The 21600-nt window shown below is 39.7% G+C and overlaps 1 protein-coding gene across 5 annotated transcripts in view; it reads left to right on the top strand.

Moving 5' to 3' along the window:
* Positions 1-16062, top strand: part of LOC139000144 (zinc finger protein 420-like) — a 28191-nt gene extending 12129 nt beyond the window's left edge. For 4 of the 5 annotated variants that reach the window (XM_070402437.1, XM_070402436.1, XM_070402438.1 and 1 more), the window contains 4 exons: positions 1544-1670; positions 4118-4159; positions 9978-10051; positions 11868-16062. In XM_070402437.1, the coding sequence (XP_070258538.1) occupies positions 1544-1670; positions 4118-4159; positions 9978-10051; positions 11868-14234 (2610 nt within the window). In that variant the 3' untranslated portion in view covers positions 14235-16062. The remainder of the gene's footprint in view (positions 1-1543; positions 1671-4117; positions 4160-9977; positions 10052-11867) is intronic. The other variant, XM_070402440.1, reaches the window with a different exon arrangement.
* The last annotated feature ends 5538 nt before the right edge of the window (positions 16063-21600 follow it).

Genomic DNA, 21600 nt, shown 5'->3' with positions numbered 1-21600 from the left:
TTTTACAGAGAGGAAGGGAGAGGGATAGAGAGTTAGAAACATCGATGAGCGAGAATCGTCGATCAGCTGCCTCCTGAACACCCCCTACAGGGGATGTGCCCGCAACCAAGGCACATGCCCTGAACCAGAATCGGCCCTTGAGTCCGCAGGCCGACGCCCTATCCACTGAGCCAAACCGGTTAGGGCCTGCCTTCCACTCTTGAAAACTCAATAACTCTTTATAAATCCACATGAGGATTTACAACCACAAAAAGGAAACAATGGGTCTACCTAGTTTTGTATCCTTATGTTTCTCTCCTTATTGTGTTTATAAAACACAAAGGGGATCATACACAAATATATTCATGAGATTACAGAATCACTAAACCATCTTGATTTCATAGTTGTAAAATATGTGTCTCTGTGCCTAAATTGGTAACATTATTTCAGCTATTTTTTCTTTTTTTCTCAAGTATGTTTTTATTTCAGAGATGGAGAGATAGAGATAGAAATATCAATGATGAGAGAGAATCATTGATTGGCTGCTTCCTGTACACCCCACACTGGGAATTGAGCCCACAAACTGGTCGTGTGCCCAGACCGGGAATCAAACCAGTGACCTCTTGGTGCATGGGGCAGCGCTCAACCACTGAGCAACACCTGCTGGACCAGGCAGAATATTCTTGTTCTAAGATTACTCAGAGTAAATTTCCAACTAGTATTGTAGTTCTTATCTGTCCTATTCCATGAGAACTGAATTTCTTTAACAAACCCTTTTAGTTCAAAGTTCTATGTGAATTTTTTCTTGTGTTTTCTTTTTCTGTGTATTCACAAGTATGGCACATGATGCGGAAACATTGGCATTACAAGTAAAAAGTGAGCTTGTGACAGGTGGAAACACAGGCCCCATCTCAGAACCTGGATCAGAATCTGTGTCTTTTCAAAAGTTCATTTAGTTGTGGTCTGCTTCACACTTGAGAAGTCCATATACTTCCAAGCCAGCGTGACATTTCCAGCTAAAAAATATACACTACTGATCCTGAACGATGCAAACACAATACTCAGAAATCCATAGGCCTGTGTCCATACCTTATTTTTTTACCTTTTTAAAATATATTTTTATTGATTTTTTTTAGAATAAGGGAGAGAGAGAGAAAGAGAAACATCAGTGATGAGAGGGAATCATTGGTCAGCTCCCTTCAGCACATCCCATACTGGGGAAGGAGCCTGCAACCCAGGCATATGCCCTTGGCTGGAATTGAAACCTCGACTCCTCAGTGTATAGTCGGACACTGTATCCACTGAGCCAAACTGCCTAGGGCTATGCCTTAATTTTAAAGTTTATTTTCCTGTAAAGTAAAATCTGTACCGTGGATTTGTGGACATGTGTCATCCTCATTTGTCAGTGTTCGAAATCGCATCAGAGAATGTTAGTAGAGCAAAGTGATATTGATGATTCAGGATACTCCCCTAGGTCCAAACCTCTTCTCCTGGCACCGTTTTCATGTTGGGTGACATTATGAACTTCACTGGTGACCTCTTGGTAATGTGTCTTTTCTTTCAGGAACCGTTGACCTTCAGGGATGTGGCCATCGATTTCTCTCAGGAGGAGTGGGAATGCCTGGACCCATTACAGCAGAAATTGTACCTGGATGTGATGTCGGAGAACTACAGCAACCTGGCCTCCCTGGGTGAGGATGACTTCCTTCCTGAGTTCCTACTCCACCTGAAGCGTTTTGTTTCCTTTATTATTTTAACATCTCTAAGGGACTTCTGCTTTCTGTGTTAGATTCTTGTTCTCAAGGAACAAATTGGGCCCTAGCTGGTTTGGCTGAGTGGAGAGAGCACTGGTCTGCAGACTGAAAGGTCCCAGGTTTGATTCCTGTCAAGGGCCAATGCCAGGGTTACTGGCTTACTCCCCATTAGGGGGCATGCAGGAGATGAGAGAGAAGCATTGATCAGCTGCCTCCTGCACACCCCCTACTGGGGATGAGCCTGCAACCAAGGTACATGCCCTTGACCGGAATCGAACCTGGGACCCTTCAGTCCCCTGGCTGACACTCTATCCAGTGAGCCAAACCAGCTAGGGCTATATATATGTTTTAAAAGGAACAAATTGAGGTCCTTGGAATAGAAAAGAAAGGCTTTGTGATGTATGTGAATTAGGAACTCAGTGTTTGCACACATTACATGTTGTCTACACTAATTAATGTACTATCAGAAAATAATATTTTAGAAAATCATTTTCTAGAATATTCCAATATTCTACCATGTCTTCTGTCCAGAGGACAACCTGGATTGGAAATGGGAAAGCCTCTAACAAAATGCACACTCCGTTTTCTTTCATTTTTTGATTTTTTAAGATTTTGTTGAATTCAGGGAGGAAGGAAGATTTAGAGAGAGATAGAAACTTCAGCTGGACATTAATTGATTTTTTGTATGTGCCCCGACTATATGTGTTCTCTGTATAAATTGCCAGATATGGAATCACTATGTTTACTGGGTATCTTTTGTAAATATTGGAAAATACTCCATCATGTTTTGTTAGGGGCTGCACTAGTGTGTTTATAATCTTGCTAACAGTGCATCAATGTTCCCATTTCTCCACTTCTTTGGTAATAATTTTTATTTTTAATTTATGGATGATTGGCATCCTGTTAGGTGTTTGGTGGTATTTCATGGTGGTGTCCATTTACATTTCTCTGATGATGAATGAGTTGAACATCATTTAATAAGTCTATTGGGCATATTTATGTCCTGTTTGGGAAATGTCTATTAAGGTCCTCTGCCCATTTTTCAATCATATTGTCTTCTTGGTGTTAAGTTGTGTGAGTTCCTTATAAATTTTGGATCTTTAGCTTTTGAGGATGTAACATTGCTGGACTTTTGTTGCTGTTTTTTGGTGGTTTCTTTGGAATGCCAAAATTATTCTTTTGTAGTCTCATTTCTTTATTTTTTAGCTTTTTTGTTATGCCTGAAAAGATATACCCAAACCAGTATTTTTCAGAGTGATGGTAAAGTTCATTGACTATGCTTTCTTCCAATGTTTTAAATGCTTCAGGTCTTCTATTTTAGTTGTTAATTCATGCTGAGTTCATTTTGATTCATGGCCTATGAACGGGATCTAGTTTCATTATTTTCGCATGTATCTGTTCTGTTTTTGTTGCACTACTTGGTGAAGGATCTGTCTTTACCTATTGTGTGTTCTTGCCTTCTATCTTAAAGACTAGTTAACCATATAGCTTTAGACATTTTAAAATTCTTTTTTCCTGTTGACTTGTAAAAGGTCTGTATATGTTATAGATATTAACTGCTTATCTGATAATATGCTTTGGAGGCCTTTTTCCCCATTTTACTGCTTGTATTTTGAATGCACTGACAATTTGCTTTAATGTGAAGTTATTTTTGTATGGGGTTTAATGCCTTTTCAGTATTATGTTTTGTTTACCTTTCCTTTTAGTGCTATAATAAAAAATCAAATATTATACTAAGTTTTCTTTATGACCTAGCTGGATTGGCTTAGTGGATAGAGTGTCACCATGTGAACTGAAGGGTCCTGGGTTCAATTTTGATGAAGGGCATATGAGCAGGTTACAAGCTCCATCTCCAGTAGGGGCCATGCTGGAAGCAGCCAATCAATGAATCTCTTAATGTTTCTCTCTTTCTCTCTCTCCTTCTCCCTTCTTCTCTGAAATCAATAAAATATATTTAAAAATAAAAACTAAAACTTTAGTATACCTCTTCTTTTAATATATTGAGTTATTATTAGCTTTATTTTTCAATCTTTTATCTATTTTGGGTTAATATTTGTATATGGTGTTTAATAACAGTCGAACTTCACTCATTCTTTTTTGTAAAATATATTTTATTGATTTTTTCCAGAGAGGAAGATAGAGGGATAGAGAGTTAGAAACATCGATCAGCTGCCTCCTGCATACCCCCTACTGGGGATGTGCCCGCAACCAAGGTACATGCCCCTGACTGGAATCAAACCTGGGACCCTTCAGTCTGCAGGCCGATGCTCTATCCATTGAGCCAAACCAGTCAGGGCTTCACTCATTGTTTTACCTGTACACATCTAAGTATCTCAACACTATTTGTATATGTGAAAATATGCTTTATTTCTTTTGTGGTATAGGCACCCTTGTAGAAGATTATTTTACCTCATGCGTGAGAAGTTGTAAGTAGGCTTTTATTCTACAGTGCTTCTTTTTCATAGTTGTTAATCCTCACATGAGCACATTTTTTCCATTGCTTTTCAGAGAGAGTGGAAGGGTGGGAGGAAGGAGGGTAGAGAGAGAGGGTAACATCGATGTGAGAGAGACACTTTGACTGCCCCCTGCTGCTCACGCCTCAACCCAGGTGGGGTGGGAATTTGCAACTTAGGCATGTGCCCTTTAAGGGGAATTGAACCCGCAACCCTTAAGTGCACAGGATGATGCTCTAACCCTGAGCCGCACTGGCCAGGGCCTACCGTGCTCCTTTATTTACCTGTGTCTTAATGTGTAGATGATACTTTTGGATCACACCAGTTTGGAAATATTTTTTTAAATCAGAAAGTACATTGCCTTTAAGCTTATACTGTCTCTCCCATGTTTTGGTTCCCTGGTGTCCTGTGTCATTAATTTTAGGATGAGGTTTGCTAATTTTGTGAAAAGTGTCATTGGGACGTGGATAGTGACGGCTTTGAATGTTTATGTGAACCTTGGGTACTGGTGACAGCTTATACTGTTAGCATTCCAATGTAAGGTCATTGCTTGTGTAGCTCATTTATTGAGTTCTTATTTAATTACAGCCAGCACTACTTTATACTTAATTTTATTGATTTTAGAGAAAGATAGCAATGGGGAGGGCGGGGTGGGAGAGAGAGAGACATACATTTATTTCCCCACTTGTTTATGCATTCATTGGTTACTTTTTAATGTCCCCTGAGCACAAATCAAAGCTGCAATGATTTGGTATCAGGACCACACTCTAAACAACTGAGCTACTCGGGAAAGGCGAAAATATCCTTTTCTTATCTGGTGGTATAGGCACTCGTGTTGAAGATCTTTAGTCCCTATTCAGGAGAATTTCTATGTAGGTCTTTTATTCTACCTTGCTTTATTATTTCACATAATGTCTGTGTTACAGGTTTTTTATTTTTGGCTTATAATTTTTTTTTTTTTATTGATATCAGAGAGGAAGGGAGAGATAGAAACATCAACCAAGAGAGAGAATTATTGATAGGCTGCCTTCTACATGTCCCCTACTGGTAATTAAGCCCACAACCCGGGCATGTGCCCTTGACAGGAATCAAACCTGGGACCTTTCAGCTCACAGGTAGGCGCTCTATCCACTGAGCCAAACTGGCTAGTCCAGTATTATAGTTTTTGATAACAGAAGCTTTGAAGTATGTTTTAAAATCAAGAAGCCTGAAGCCTTTAATTTCATACATTATTTTCACGATTGACTTGGTTACATGAAGTCCTGTGACATTCACATTAATTTTAGAAAGAGCTTTTCTATTTCCACCAAAAGTGTCACTGGGACTTTGATAGGGATTGCTTTGAATGTTTAGGTCACTTTGGGTACTAATGACAGCTGATATTGTTAGCATTGCAAAGTAGGATCATGGAATGTGTTTTCCAACTTACTCTTGTTATTTCATTATAGCCATCAATGTCTGTGTATATGTTCTTTTTGTTAATCCTCACCCTATGGGCTTTTTTTCCATTGAGTTTTCGGTAGCGTGAGAGGGAGGGAGGGGTAGAAACAGAGAGAGAGAATAAAATATCGATGTGAGAGAGAGACATCATTTGTTTGGCTTCCTCACACATCCCAAACGGGGTTGAGATCAAATCTGCAGCCATTTGCTGGGTGGCCCCATGCTCTAACCACTGATACTGCAGAGAGCAGCCAGTAGTATTTTATACTTTACAGCTTATAAGGCATGCACCTTCTTAAGAAGTAAACTGTTAATATTTTATTTTCCATTATGCTGGTAATCATGTAAATACATATTTAATTTGTTATTCTGTATTAATTTCTGTTCCTCTACAGGGACACAGCTAACTTCATTGATTGGTTTTATATACCATGTTTTGAGAAAGTAATTATATACTAGGGGCCCAGCGCACGAAATTCATGCATGGGGGGGTGGTCCCTGAGCCCGGTCTGCACCTTGCACCCTCTTCAATCCGGGATCCCTCTCACAATCTGCGACCGCTGGCTCTTTACTGCTCACCTGCCTGCCTGCCTGATTGCCCCTAACCACTCTGCCTGCCAGCCTGATGTACCTAACTGTGCCCTGCCAACCTGATCGCCTCTAACTGCCCTCCCCTGCCGGCCTGATTGCCCCTAACTGCTCTCCCCTGCCAGCCTGCTAACTGCTCTCCCCTGCCAGCCTTTTCACCCCTTACCTCCTGTGCCTCAGTCCCCGCCACTGTGACTTTGTCCAGAAGGACATCCGGAAGATGTCTGGTCTAATTAGCACATTACCCTTTTATTAGAATAGATATTTATAGATATCTATTCTTTTAAAATATATTTTTATTTATTTCAGAGGGGGAGGGAGAGGGAGAGAGAAACATCAATGATGAGAGTGAATCATTGGTTGGTCACCTCCTGCACGCTTCCCACTGGGGATCGAGCCCACAACCCAGACATGTGCCCTTGACCACAATCGAACCCAGGACCCTTCAGTCTTCAGGCTGACACTCTATCCACTGAGCCAAACTAGCCAGGGCTATAGATATCTATTCTAATAAAAGAGTAATATGCTAATTAGACCGGGTTGACTGTCCATCTTCCGGACATCTGACATCCTTCTGGACAAAGCCCTGGTGGTGGAGGTCAACACAGAGGCAGCTAGGGCTGATCAGGCCAGCAGGGGAGGGCAGTTGGGGGCGATTAGGCAGGCAGTCAGAGGTAGTTAGGGGTGATCATGCAGGCAGGCAGGTGAGCGGTTAGGAGCCAGTGATCCCAGATTACGAGAGGGATGTCCGACTGCCGTTTAGGGATCAGACATCCCCCAAGGGGTCCACAATTGGAGAGGGTGCAGGCTGGACTGAGGGAACTCCCCCCCCGCCCCCAAGTGCATGGATTTCATGCACCGGGCCACTAGTGTGTATATATTTTTAGAAATGTGGAATCTGTGATTTGCAATACAGAATTCTGTCACCTATAAGCAGAGATTTTGTTTATTTTCTATTTTTTGTTGAGAGCATGAGAACTACTTAAAATATCTTAAGGTTATAACAATGTACCTTAAACTCATAATGTCAATTGCATACAAATCTCTGCTGATTGCCATTTCTACCCATGTACCCACATAAGTTGATTTCACATGATCTTTGATGTTGTTTGTCTTATAGAAGAGATTTAAGATTTTATTTATTTTTTATAAATACATTTTTTATATTAATTTCGAGAAGAATGAGATGGGAAAAGAGAAAGAAATATCCATGATGAGAGAGAATCATTGATTGGCCACCTCCTGCACACCCCACACTGGGGAATGAGCCCAAAACACAGGCATGTGCCCTGACCGGGGATCAAACTGTGACCTCCTGATTCACAGATAGACGCTTAACTACTGAGCCACTCAGGTCAGACAATTCCTTTTATTTTCTAAAGTTACACAAGAGAAATCAAGTTGATATGTGTTTCTTTAATATAACACCACAAATTTTTACATTTCTGTATATTTTTCCACATACAAGGCATCTTTATTTGTTCATATGTTAGTGTTGTCTAGAATTTTTAAATTACCCCCAGAAATATATTTGTTACGGATTTTTTATAGGGCCAGTCTAATAATAAAAAAGTTTTGGAGCTGGAAAAGTTTTTTCCTCGCTATTGTTTATCATCTATTCTGTCAACATTGTTTTTGGGTGGTTTTTGTTCATTCATCAGTTCCTTGTTTTATTCGTGCCCTTTCCCCCCCCAATAGTTTTCTGCTTAGAAACCCCTTAATAATCTTAGAGGAGCTGTCTTTTCCATGAGGAATTATTTTTTATATGTTTTGAGAAAATATTCTGGGACTCATGATATTTTCATTGGTTTTTTTCTGTTCTCATGTTTATATTTATTCTACTTAGAAGTCAGTGAGCTACTTGCATTTGTATGTCACTTTATATGAGCTGCCTACTCCTTTTCACTGTTCTGTCTCTATGGGGTTGCCTTTATGGTCTATTTATTAGTGTCTTAGGAGTTCCTTAAATTCTCTTCACATTTCCACATATTTGTAGACTTCTCTGAATCAAAATTTTAATGCTTTATGTACAAATGTTTTGATTATTTCATTACTAATTTTAAATGTATCTGTATTGATTTCAAAGAGGAAAGGAGAGGGAGAGAGAAATAGAAACATCAGTGAAGAGAGAGAATCATCGATCAGCTGCCTCCTGTACATTCGGGGATTGAGCCTTTAACCCAGGCCTGTGCCCTGACGTGGAGCCAAACTGTGATTTCCTAATTCATAGGTTGAAGCTCTACCACTGAGCCACCACTAGCAGGCAAATTCTTTGATGTTTTGAGTTGATCACGTCTTTCATTTATGATTCTACTGTATTTATTTTTATTTTTTTAAATATATTTTATTGATATTTTACAGAGAGGAAGGGAGAGGGATAGAGAGTTAGAAACATTGATGAGAGAGAAACATCAATCAGCTGCCTCCTGCACACTCCCTGCTAGGAATGTGCCCGCAACCCAGGTACATGCCCTTGACCGGAATCGAACCTGGGACCCTTCAGTCAGCAGGCCGACGCTCTATCCACTGAGCCAAACTGGTTAGGGTATCTACTGTATTTTTTAATTTGGGTATTATGTATTTCAATTTCTCCTTTCGGTGTGATGTTTGTAAAATATTTTCTCATTGTATTTTTATTTTGATGATATAATATTTTGGTGATATTAAATAGTTGTCTTTTTTTTCCTTCTTTCCGGCATTAAGATATTTATTTCCCATTCTTTTTGAGGTAATTAATATATTTCCATTAATGTAGTGCCAGTTTGATTATATTTGTTTTGTTTTCCTGATGTTACACTTTTTTCTTCATGACTTGATATCTTTTGTTGAGATTCCTGAATTGTAAAGTAGCAGGCTTTTGAACATGCTTTTTATAAGAAGAAACAAATAAGAACCATCTGTGGGACAAATTCTACTTTTGGTCAACACTCTTTTCAGTACAGTGGGGCCTTTACTTACGAGTGTCCTGACTAACGAGTTTTTTGAGATAGGAGCCGTCTCTCGGCCGATTTTTTGCTTTGAGTTGCGAGCTAAAATTCGGGTTACGAGCCAGCTTCAGATACCCCACCACTCGTTGGCGCAGAGAATGTCATAGTGAATGCCACAACATCAGCCCAGCATCACGTGTCTTACTCGTTCACTTGAATGATTTGACATACGAGTAATTTGAGTTACGAGCTCCGTCGCGGAACGAATTAAACTCGTAAGTCAAGGCCCCACTGTATCTCTATTCTTGGTTCAGTTGTCTGTTTAATTTCCCAGTTGGAAATGTTCTCTGTTTTCTTCTCAGACACATGATATCTTTTCAGAGTTGATATACATCTTCAGTACCTCAGTCTTTGTGGTGCTCGAACACTTTCTCATTGTTTCTTTGTAGCAGCCTCTACAGGTCATTTACTGTGTATTGCCATTCTGTTCACACTTTGTCATGCACAGCAGACACTTGTTGTTTAAGATGCTTCAAAACAGGTAGACCATTGAACATGTACTTCCCTCATCTCTCTCCAGTGAAAAAACTGGGAGTTGGGAGTGTTTTTAGAATGTTGCCATTGTGTGCCAGGGGGTTTGAGCAGGTATCATTGGCAAATGTAAGCAACTCTTTGTCCCTCCTTGATGTGAATTTTCCTCATTGTACTTATCTTGAACTTTCATTGAATCCTTCACTGGCTCTTGGAATACTCAAAACTGTCACTTGGCCTATATTGGTGGTAACTTCAAAGTGCACTCACCTGGTTGTCAAAACTGAACATTTGTTTTCTTTCAGTTATGTCATCTGAAGATGACCAGGCCTTTATGCCAAAGTCCGGAATACAAGATTTATTCTCTGAAAAAATACTGGTAAGATATAAAAGTTGTCACTTTGATAATGTATACTTAATGAAAACTTTGGAATTTCAGAACAGTGTGATGAGAAGAGAGAGAATTAATATAAACAAAACTAATGTGTAACTGTTTTCATAATAAAATTGAGATTACCTATAGAGTAGAGGTTAAGTGTAGTACGCATTTGGGAAACCTTCAGTATTAAAGTTAGTTACATTGGCAGGTCAATGTGTTTCTGCACATGAAGGTTGAAAACTACTTTTTACACTTACGCATTTTTGGAAAGGAAATCTGGGAAAAGTAGGAATTCACATAGTCTGTAGTGTAAATAGTCCTTTGAATTGTTTAAAATGTAGGGTGGGATTATATTTTCATGCAGTCATTTCTAAAATGTAGAGATTTATAATGTGCCTCTAAAATTTAAATGTACTCAGTTTGGAAATCTTATTATTATTATTACTTTTAAATATATTTTTATTAAATTCATAGAGGGGGAGAGAGAGAGAGAGAGAGAGAGAGAGAAACATCAATGATAAGAGAGAATCATTGATTGGCTGCCTTCTGCTTGCCCCCCCAAGGATTAAACCTGCAACCTGAGCATGTGCCCTTGATTGGAATGGAACCTGGGACCCTTCAGTCCTCAGGGAAATGCTCTATCCACTGAGCCAATCCAGCTAGAGATTTTATTTTATTTTATTTATTTATTTTTACTATGATAACATTTATTCATTTATTTTTAAATTTTCTTTTCTTTTTTTATTTTAAAGTTTTATTGAAAGTGGTAGCATTTTTTTTAATGAAACATTTCTTGTACCCCATTATATAAAAATATTAATAATGGAGTTACTCATTTCAAATTATAGTTCGGTTCTCATTTCATACTGTCACCTCCTTCAGTTCTTTCTGAAGCAGTTAGACAATATAAAATAGTCAATCTTCAATGCATTAGTTAGAATTCTCCCGGGCCTGGCTGTCGGATGGGATGGCGCTGCTGTTACTCTTGCCTTTGCCCTACATGCTTGTGCTGAGAGCAGCTCCCACTGACACGCACCTGTCAACTCATCACAGCCTCCTCAGGAATAGCCCCGTCCCCATGGCGACCCACGCAGCCACCCCCACTATTGGCCCCTCCACGCCAAAGCTCCGCCCCCTTCTCCCAGGCAACTGACAGACCTCCTCCTCCCTCCCTAAATTTTATTTTCTTGTGTAAAGTTTTAGAAATAGTAGTATATATGTCTCCTTCTTTTTCCCCATTGACCTTTCCCCGGGCTTCCTTACCGCCCCCCTCCCCCCCAGCACATGCCCTTACCCCGCCCCCCTAGTGTCTTCTGTCCATTAGTTATGCTTATATGCATGCATATAAGTCCTTTGATTGATCTCTTACCCCCCTTATTTTATTTTTATTAAAATATATATTTTAATTGATTTTAGATAGGAATGTAGAGGAAGACAGAGAGGCAAACATCAATGAGAGTCGATTATTTCTTGGCTGCCTCCTGCTTTCCTCACACTGGGAACCGAATCCAAATCCAGGGCTTGTGCCTGACCCAGAATGGAACCACAACCATCTTATTCATACATCAAAGCTCAACCAATGAGCCATGCTTGCTAGGCAATTTGGCAGTCTTTTAAACAAGGATTTATTCTTCCTCTGAAAATTAATGTTTTGTATTTATTTTTTGTGTATAATTTTAATAAATTACGAAAGCATTTTTCTATACAACCCTCTTGTTTTAATGAGTATCATAAAATGGTTCTTATGGAACAAGTGTACATGATTAATAAATTTATAACTATCATTAAAGGCCTTTCTGTCTCCCATTATCTCCAGAGTACATATAATGGAGACCAAAGTTATCAGTGGTATGAACATTGGAAAAACTTTAAGCAAGAGTCATACCTTAATAATCAGTGGAGAAGCGAGCTTCCAGAGGACCATTATAAAAGTGGAAAAGTCATTGACCAAATGTCCAATCACACTACACATCAAGTTATTCCTATTGTGGAGAAGACATACAAAGGCAGTAAATATGTCCAGTCTTTTCAGCAGTTTTCAAATTACACTGAACAAGAGAATATTCATATCGGGGAGGAGGCTGACAAATGGAATCCTTGTGGTAGACTCTCCAGTCAAATATTCAATCTAAATATAATGGAAAAAATCCATAATGGAGAAAAAACTTATAAATGTAAAGATTCCGATAGAACATCTAATTGGTCTTCAGGTTGTACTCTAAATCAGAGAATTCAGACTGGAGGGAAGTCTTACAAATGTAAAGCATGTGGCAAAGCCTTTAAATGTCATTCTTCTCTTATTGTGCATAAGGGAAGAATTCATACTATTGCAAAATTTTGCAAGCTCAGAGAAGATGGAAAAGGCTTTAGTCAGTTCTCAAGTCATACTCAACATCATAGAAATCATACAGGAGAAAAGTCTTATAAATGTTCAGAATGTGACAAAGCCTTTACCCGGAGCTCAACCCTTAGTATTCATCAGAGAATTCACACTGGAGAGAAACCTTATGACTGTAGAGATTGTGGCAAAGCCTATGGAAGCTCCTCAGACCTTACTAAGCATCAGAGAGTTCATACTGGAGAGAAGCCTTATAAATGTAGAGAATGTGGCAAAGCCTTTAGATGGTCCTCAGATCTTACTAAGCATCAGAGAGTTCATACTGGAGAACAGCCTTATAAATGTAGAGAATGTGGCAAAGCCTTTTCACTGTCCTTATACCTTACTAAGCATCAGAGAGTTCATACTGAAGAGAAGCCTTACATATGTGGAGAATGTGGCAAAGCCTTTACACTGTCCTTATACCTTAGTAGGCATCAGAGACTTCATACTGGAGAGAAGCCCCATAAATGTGGAGAATGTGGCAAAGCCTTTAGATGGTTCTCACATCTTACTATGCATCAGAGAGTTCATACTGGAGTGCAGCCTTATAAATGTAGAGGATGTGGCAAAGCCTTTAGATGGGCCTCAGACCTTACTGCACATCAGAGAGTTCATACGGGAGAAAAACCTTATAAATGTAGAGAATGTGGCAAAGTCTTTAGCCGGCCCTCAACCCTTAGTATTCATCAGAGACTTCATACTGGAGAGAAGCTTTATAAATGTAATGAATGTGGCAGAGCCTTTACACAGTCCTCACACCTTACTTCTCATCAGAAAATTCACACCGGTGTGGAGTCTTATAAATGTAGGGAATGTGGCAAAATCTTCAGTGGAGCATCAGAACTTACTTATCAGAGACTTCACAGTGGAGAGAACCCTTATATATGTAGAGAATGTGGCAAAACCTTCAGTGTAGCATCATACCTTACTTATCATCAGAGAGTTGACGCTGGAGAAAAGCCTTATAAATGTACTGAATGTGGCAAAGTCTTTAGCCAATCCTCACACTTTACTTGTCATCAAAGAGTTCACACAGGAGAGAAACCTTATAAATGTAGGGAATGTGGCAAAGCCTTTGGCAGCTCCTCAGGCCTTACTAGGCATCAGAGAGTTCATACTGGAGAGAAACCTTATAAATGTAGAGAATGTGGCAAAGCCTTTAGATGGTCTGCAGATCTTATTCCACATCAGAGAGTTCATACTGGAGAAAAACCTTATAAATGTGGAGAATGTGGCAAAGCCTTTAGAAGATCCTCAGATCTTTCTAATCATCAGAGAGTTCATACTGGAGAAAAGCCTTATAAGTGTAGAGAATGTGGCAAAACCTTTACACTGTCCTTATATCTGACTAGGCATCAAAGAGTTCATACTCAAGAGAAGCCTTACATATGTGGAGAATGTGGCAAAGCCTTTACACTGTACTCATACCTTACGAGGCATCAGAGACTTCATACTGGAGAGAAGCCTCATAAATGTGTAGAATGTGGCAAAGCCTTTAGATGGTCCTCACACCTTACTACGCATCAGAGAGTTCATACTGGAGAAAAACCTTATAAATGTACCGACTGTGGTGAAGTCTTTAGCCAGCCCTCAACTCTTAGTATTCATCAGAGACTTCATACTGAAGAGAAGCTTTATAAGTGTAATGAATGTGGCAAAGCCTTTACACAGTCCTCAGACCTTACTTCTCATCAGAGAATTCACACCGGAGAGGAATATTGTAGAGAATGGCAAAATCTTGAGTGGAGCATCAGACCTTACATATCAGAGACTTCACAATGGAGAGAACCCTTATATATGTAGAGAATGTTGCAAAACCTTCAGTGTAACATCATACCTTATCATCAGAGTTCACACCGGAGAGAAGCCTTATGAATGTAGAGAATGTGGTAAATCCATTGGCAGTTCTTCAAAATTTATTCTGAAGAGGAAAATGCACAGCAGAGAGATCATACTGGAGAGAAGCCTTATAAATGTAGAAAGTGTGACAAACCTTTTATTTACTGGTCCTGCTGAACTTGACCACATAGATTTCATAGTTCAGAGAAGTCTTAGAGATGTGTGGAGTTTTGTAAGTCCTTGGCTACTAGTGAGAACGTACTGTACATCACAGTATTCACTCTGGACAGAAGCCTTATGAATATGAAAAATGTAAAAAGGCCTTGAAAAGTCATTCAGGTATCATTGTACTTGAGAAACTTCCTAACAGAGATTGACCTTACAAATGTAGAGCATAAGCTGGAGCCTTTACCCACAGCTCAAATTTTACTCAACATCAGAGATTTTATACTGGTGGAAACCTTACACTGTAGAAAATGTGAGAAAGCACTGGCTGGCATTCCTCGGTTGTTTAGCTTTGACCTATGAACCACAAGGTTAGGGGGCAATTCCTGGTCAGGGCACATGCCCTGGTTGCAGACTCGATCTCCAGTGTGTGGCATGCACTCTCCCCTGAAAACAATAAAATATATATTTTGAAAAAAGAAAAGAAAATGTGAGGAAACCTTTGGTCTGTGTGTATTCTTTCCTGTATATCAGAGAGTTTATACTGGAGAAAAACCTTGCAAATGTGACAAGTGATGTCTATCCTTTTCTAGTCAATGGAGTCTTATTTAGCATCATAGAACTCTTTGTGAAGGAAAGCCTTACAACTGTGAAGACTGAGGCTCAACTTTTAATTACCATTGTCTTGCTCAACACAAGAGAGCTCGTACTGGAGGGAACACCTATAAATGTATTTTGTGTGACTTTGATAAACAGTGGGGTTGCCCACACTGTGTTTCTCCTTGGTAGAGCATCGACCCATGAACTGGGAAGTCAGTGCTCATTTCCCAATCAAGGCTCATGCCCTGTTTGTGGGCTGGATACCCAGTAGGGTTCGTGCAAGTGCAGCTGATTGATGATTCTTTATTATCATTGCTGTTTCTATCTATTTCCCTCCCCCTTCTTCTCTCTCAAACCCTATACCAGTGATGTTGTAGTACAAGATAGGAGATGTTTCATACCGAGAATGCAGAATTGCCATGACCTCTGCATTTGAGAGAGGACACCTGTTTCCGAGCTGCACTCCTAGGTAAACACAGAAAATTAACTTAATTTCATTTTCTATTTCATATTTCTGTTTTGTGTTTTTTTCCTCATTTTTCTACTCAACTGATACTCTTTTCTGCAGTGCTATAACAATGGCATCTAAATCTCTTCTCTCCCACATCAGCCCTTCTGGCCCCTATAGCTTCTGTTCTGTGCTTTAGAATTTTACTAATGCAATAATTGACATCAGAATTGGGAAGTATTTTGCTTTATATTCATGAAGTAGGAGGACCACCATTTATGTTTTCATGCTGGATTCTGGATTTTGAATATGAATATTAATTTTTGTGTACTTCATAACTGGAATGATTTTTCTTGTCCTGATTTTCATTGGTGTCCTTAAGAATTTCTTAGTGTAATGTAGCCGGTTTCCCTCAGTGTATAGAATGTCAGCCTGTGGGATGAATAATCCCAGGTTTGATTCCTGTCATGGACACATGCCTGGATTGTGGGCTCGATTCCCAGTGGGGGGTGTGCAGGAGGCAGCCAATCGATGATTCTTTCATCATTGATGTTTCTCTCCCTTTTCTTTCCTCTCTGAAATCAATAAAGGAAGAAAAAAAACAATTTCTCAGTGTTACCTCATTAAATTATTTTGGGGGATGGGTTCAGCCCGTGTTAGACAGATTTTATTGTCAATTACTTAAATGTAGCTGGATATTGGTCATTTTTTCAAGAGGAATCCCAGAGAACATGGCAGATTTGTGGTTGAAAAATTTTATTATTTTGCATCAAAGTTGTTATGTATATTGACAGCATGACCACAGTTATGTTCATAGGCATTAGTTGTCCCTGCAGTGTTTTTCCAAGCCGTGACTGTAAATTTCAGTGACAGCAGGATAGCAGAAATTGAAATGAAAGCCCCACATTTATTCCTTCTCCGGTGTACTGTTGTAAATTTGTACAAGCTGGTAAATATCAGTTCTTTTTCATGGGCCATCCCAAAGGATCACACAATGATTAAAAAAACTAGATATTGGATACTCGTCTTTTCTACTTCCTGACATTCCCATGGGGCATTTATACATATAAGAATCTCCTGATATTTTGTGACTAGGTCTCTCTCTCTCTGGATGAGGGGCTTTATGGTTTTGGTCTGTTTGGGACAAACTATTAGATCCAGATCATTCATAGGGATTTGATGTCACCTAGAGAATAGTTCCATTTTCTGATACTGTAGTGAGGAAAATTGAGGAGGTGTATTGGTGCAAAATATACATAAGATTTGTTTTTCACATGGTCATTTGGAAAATAGAGAAACAAACATTGTTTCTAGGTTTAGACAGTCTTCTGTCTTCATTTTGTCCAGAATGCATATTCTTCTGCTTTGGGTTGCAAAGCTCTTAAGTCAGAGATTTCAACATATTTTATCTCACGGCACAAATGGAAGAATTACTGAAATTCAGAGGTCTACCAAAATATATATTTTTCCAACCTGTCAAAAAAAATGTCTGACTTTGAATTATGCTCACCACACAGCTATTACTGTCCTGGCTGTTGTCACTTATTTTAATTCGACAATCTATGGGTAATGTAGTCTGTGGTATTGACTAAATAGCCAGATGTTGCTTGTTCTAAAAAATGTTGCAGCACACCAGTTCCTTGTGTGACACTCAGTTGATAATCTCTGTTATCCAATCCATCTTGTCTAATGAATCATTTAAGACCACTTTTTCCGTGTTGACATTTTTTTTCTGGCAAATCTATCCATTGATGTCAATGGGAAGCTAAAGTCCCCAGCTAGGACTGTATTAATTAATTTTAAAATGCTAATAACTACACACCTATCAATAATCACAATATAAGTGGGTTAACTTCAGCCAGAAAACACAGGGTAACTGGATGGATATGAGATCTATACCCATGCTTATGCTGTCTAAATGAAACCCATTTCGGATCAAAAGACACCTCATGAAAGTAAAGGATTGGGGAAAAAAAGTTATTTCATCTCTACCTTTGGGCCCCAAAGAAACTACTCTGCAGAGAATTTTGCTCTAGTAAAAGCTCTAATCTTGGACTGTGTACATTTAATATAGGTATGTGGATAACTGTGCTCAGTGTTAGCTGACCCATGTGGAAGTGCTGCCTTTTAGTGAAGTCAGCACATAAACAGTTTTTCATTTACCCAGAAATTTGTTTTGGAAGGAAAAGTAGGAGACATTCTACATTATTATCAATGGCCCATTAATGAGATTATAGGGACTAACTACTAAATAACATTCATTTGACAATGTACTCCCAGAATACAAAGACTTCAAAGATCACGACTTATTACCAGAATATATTTATCTGTTGAAAAATACACTAATTAAAATTTCTCTCCCACAGTGTTGGAAGGTACCTTATGTTATCAGGTGCCTAATCAAAAATGGACATCTGTGTCTGTCTCTGACACTTCCCTTCATCTACAATAGAAATCAGACTTTTCAAAAACGAACGGCCCAATCATCATAAATAGCCAGGCATTCTAAGACACTGGTGCAGCCTGTCAAATGAATGTTACTCCTAATATTAGTAATAGTAATTAATAATAATAAGAGGCTTCTCTCAAACCGATATGTATATATATTATAGCTATTAATATTACTGAAGGTGTATTATATGCCTTTAAACTACAAGTATAAGAAACTATACTAAACACAATACACAGTAAATAAAACCTGAATCATAATAACTTATAAATTAAAACTAATCTATTGTGCCTTGCAAGTGTGGCTCGGTTATTGAGCATAGAACTAGGAACTGGGAGGTCAGAGTTTCATTCCAGGTTGGTGCACATGCCAGGGTTTCGGGCTCCATCCCCAGGGAAGGGCATGCAGGAGACAGCTGACCTAGGATTCTCGGTCATCATTCATGTTGCTCTCCCTCTCCTTTCCTCTCTGAAATCAATAAAAGTCTATTTTTTTTTAAAAATTGTTTGTTATACTTAATAGAGACCCATAAGACTTGACTGCCATCCAAGGTTACAGTCTTTCTCCAACCCCAATGGTCCATTATTTATGAAGAAAAACTAAGACTGAGCCTTCCCAGTATCAGGGCACCTCATTATCCTACAAAAAGTTGGCTCCTCAATACTTCCTTTGGGTTGATTTATGTCCCGAACGTAATGTATGCATGAAAAGGGGACACATGCTAACTTAACAAGCTCATTGAAGGCCTGCATTTCAGTCTTTCAAAGTCAGATACCTAAAGTAACCAGAAATGATGGTCTGAAATGAAAATCTTTTTAAAAGCAGTTTGTAGCAGGTAGGTCCTAGGCAAGAATATTTCTTAATGAGGGAATCCTTTTTTTTTTTTTTTTTAATATATTTTATTGATTTTTTACAGAGAGGAAAGGAGAGAGATAGAGAGAGTTAGAAACATCGATGAGAGAGAAACATCAATCCGCCGCCTCCTGCACATCTCCTACTGGGGATGTGCCCACAGCCCAGGTACATGCCCTTAACCGGAATCGAACCTGGGACCTTTCCGTCCGCAGGCTGACGCTCTGTCCACTGAGCCAAACCGGTTTCGGCCAAGAGGGAATCCTTATCTAAGCCTGTCTATTGTCTTTTGCAGCCAGGATAACATTCCTTTGGAATATCAGGGTAACTCCCCCTTTTCCAGAGCCCTCAGGATGCAACCAGTACACCAGGGGGAAACCATAAACCCTCTCGTTGTTATGTTAATTGTTCACTGTTAATTAAGGTGTGTACACTTATATAAATGACATGTATCAATCATTTTACTTTTCATCCACTCCCAGAGGTTTCCTCACTCGGCTCTCCCCCACCTCTATCACCAATGGATTTCATATAACCCACTTCCAACTTCTCTCTCTCTCTTTTTTTTTTTATAAGGGGTGGCAAATGAGTGGTTTAGATTTTATTGCAGTGAAAGTGGGAGGGAATGCTAGAATGGGCTGTTATCCAAGGGAAAAGAAAAAGGTAAGGCAAGGAGCAGTTGAGGCCAGAGGCCTGGATGGTTGGTTAAGAAGTAAGACACTCGCCGTAACTGGTTTGCCTCAGTGGATAGAGCGTTGGCCTGTGGACTGAGGGGGTCCCAGGTTCGATTCCAGTCAGGGGCATGTGCCTTGGTTGCGGGCACATCCCCAGTGGGAGGTGTGCAGGAGGCGGCTCATCGATGTTACTCTCTCATTGATGTTTCTAACTCTCTCTCTCCCTTCCTCTCTATAATAAATAAATAAAATATATATTTTAAAAAAAGAAGAAGTAAGACACTACTCAGACCAGCCAAATTTAGTACTTTAAATTTCCTGTGGTTATAATCTCCCATTCACGGGCTTCTAATTTTTTAAAAAAATATATTTTATTGATTTTTTTACAGAGAGGAAGGGAGAGGGATAGAGAGCCAGAAACATCGATGAGAGAAACATCGATCAGCCGCCTCCTGCACACTCCCCACTGGGGATGTGCCCGCAACCAAGGTACATGCCCTTGACCAGAATCGAACCCCGGACCCTTCAGTGGGTAGGCCGACGCTCTATCTACTGAGCCAAACAGGTTAGGGCTGACTTCTAATTTTTACTGAACCTTAATCCTTGCTGTTTTTACTTTTAAACCTTAAATTGCTACATTGAAGACTTTTACTTTTTTTTCAGACAGAGCAACCAACTTGGTGACCTTCCAGAAAAACAGGCAGGAGAGAGACATGCTCTGCATCTTCTCTTTTTATTTATTTATTTATTTATTAAATATATTTTATTGATTTTTTTCAGAGAGGAAGGGAGAGGGATAGAGAGTTAGAAACATCGATGAGAGAGAAACATCGACCAGCTGCCTCCTGCACACTCCCTACTGAGGATGTGCACGCAACCAAGGTACATGCCCTTGACTGGAATTGAACCTGCGACCCTTCAGTCCACAGGCCGACGCTCTATCCACTGAGCCAAACCTGTCAGGGCTGCATCTTCTCTTTTAATTATAATGTATAAAATAAGGTGCACAACTGCTGTTCTCTGGAACATTATCTCAGTTTGTTGAAGTTTTGCTTCCTGTCACTTGTGGACAGTTTGGCTCAAATAAACCCACAAAAATTCTTCATAGTTTTTTTTTTTTTTTTTAATATATTTTATTGATTTTTCACAGAGAGGAAGGGAGAGAGATAGAGAGTTAGAAACATCAATCAGCTGCCTCCTGCACATCTCCCACTGGGGATGTGCCCGCAACCAAGGTACATGCCCTTGACCGGAATCGAACCCGGGACCCTTCAGTCCGCAGGCCGACGCTCCATCCACTGAGCCAAACCGGTTTCGGCAATTCTTCATAGTTTTGAATGTTTCTTATGTTGACAGAAAGGTGTTGATATATAAGGAATTGGGCAATGTATTAAACCAAGAGTTAAGCATCACTAAACATCAGTCAATGTACATCTAAGAGAAACCTTCAAGGTATAATGTGTGTGGGAAAGGTCTTATCCAAAATTGCATCCATGAAGAGTCCCTGTAATATGATTTTGGAAAGCAGTGTTACAAATGACAGGAGTGATGATTGTCAGGAGGAAAACGGAAGGCCTTTCTTTTTCTTTGGTGTAAACTTCCATTCTCTGTGAAAAGCACCTGATAATTACCCACAGAGATGGCTGACTTCCTAATTCCAGCTGCCACTCCTTCAATGGAGAGACAGAGTGGCTGAGAGAGCAGGCTGCCCTTCACCCTCCCCCTTCCTCCCTGAAGGTTTTTTTAAAATATATTTTTATTGACTTGAGAGAGGAAGGGAGAGGGAGAGAGGGATAGAAATATCAATGATGAGAGAGAATCATTGATTAGCTGCTTCCTTCATACCCCACACTGGGGATCGAACCTGCAACCCGGGCATGTGCCCTGACCGGGAATCGAACCATGACCTCCTGGTTCATAGGTCGACACTCAACCACTGAGCCACACTGGCCAGGCCTCACTGAGGTTTTAATGACTCAGGGGAAATTGGAGTCAGGAAGTTTCTGGTTTCAAACCCAATCTGCCTCACTTTTGAATTCTCTGTAACTTCACTCTAAGAATGTTACAAGCTTGTGAAGATCCTGGTAAAAACACCTCCCAGGTACACCTGCAGCTGAAGTGTTACCAGGCAACTGGAAAATA

The sequence above is a fragment of the Myotis yumanensis genome, unplaced genomic scaffold, assembly GCF_028538775.1.
Source record: "Myotis yumanensis isolate MYYU_CA2020_CCGP unplaced genomic scaffold, mMyoYum1.0.hap1 SCAF_23, whole genome shotgun sequence".
In the NCBI taxonomy this organism is placed as follows: domain Eukaryota; kingdom Metazoa; phylum Chordata; class Mammalia; order Chiroptera; family Vespertilionidae; genus Myotis; species Myotis yumanensis.
This window is presented reverse-complemented; position numbering and strand designations above follow the sequence as displayed.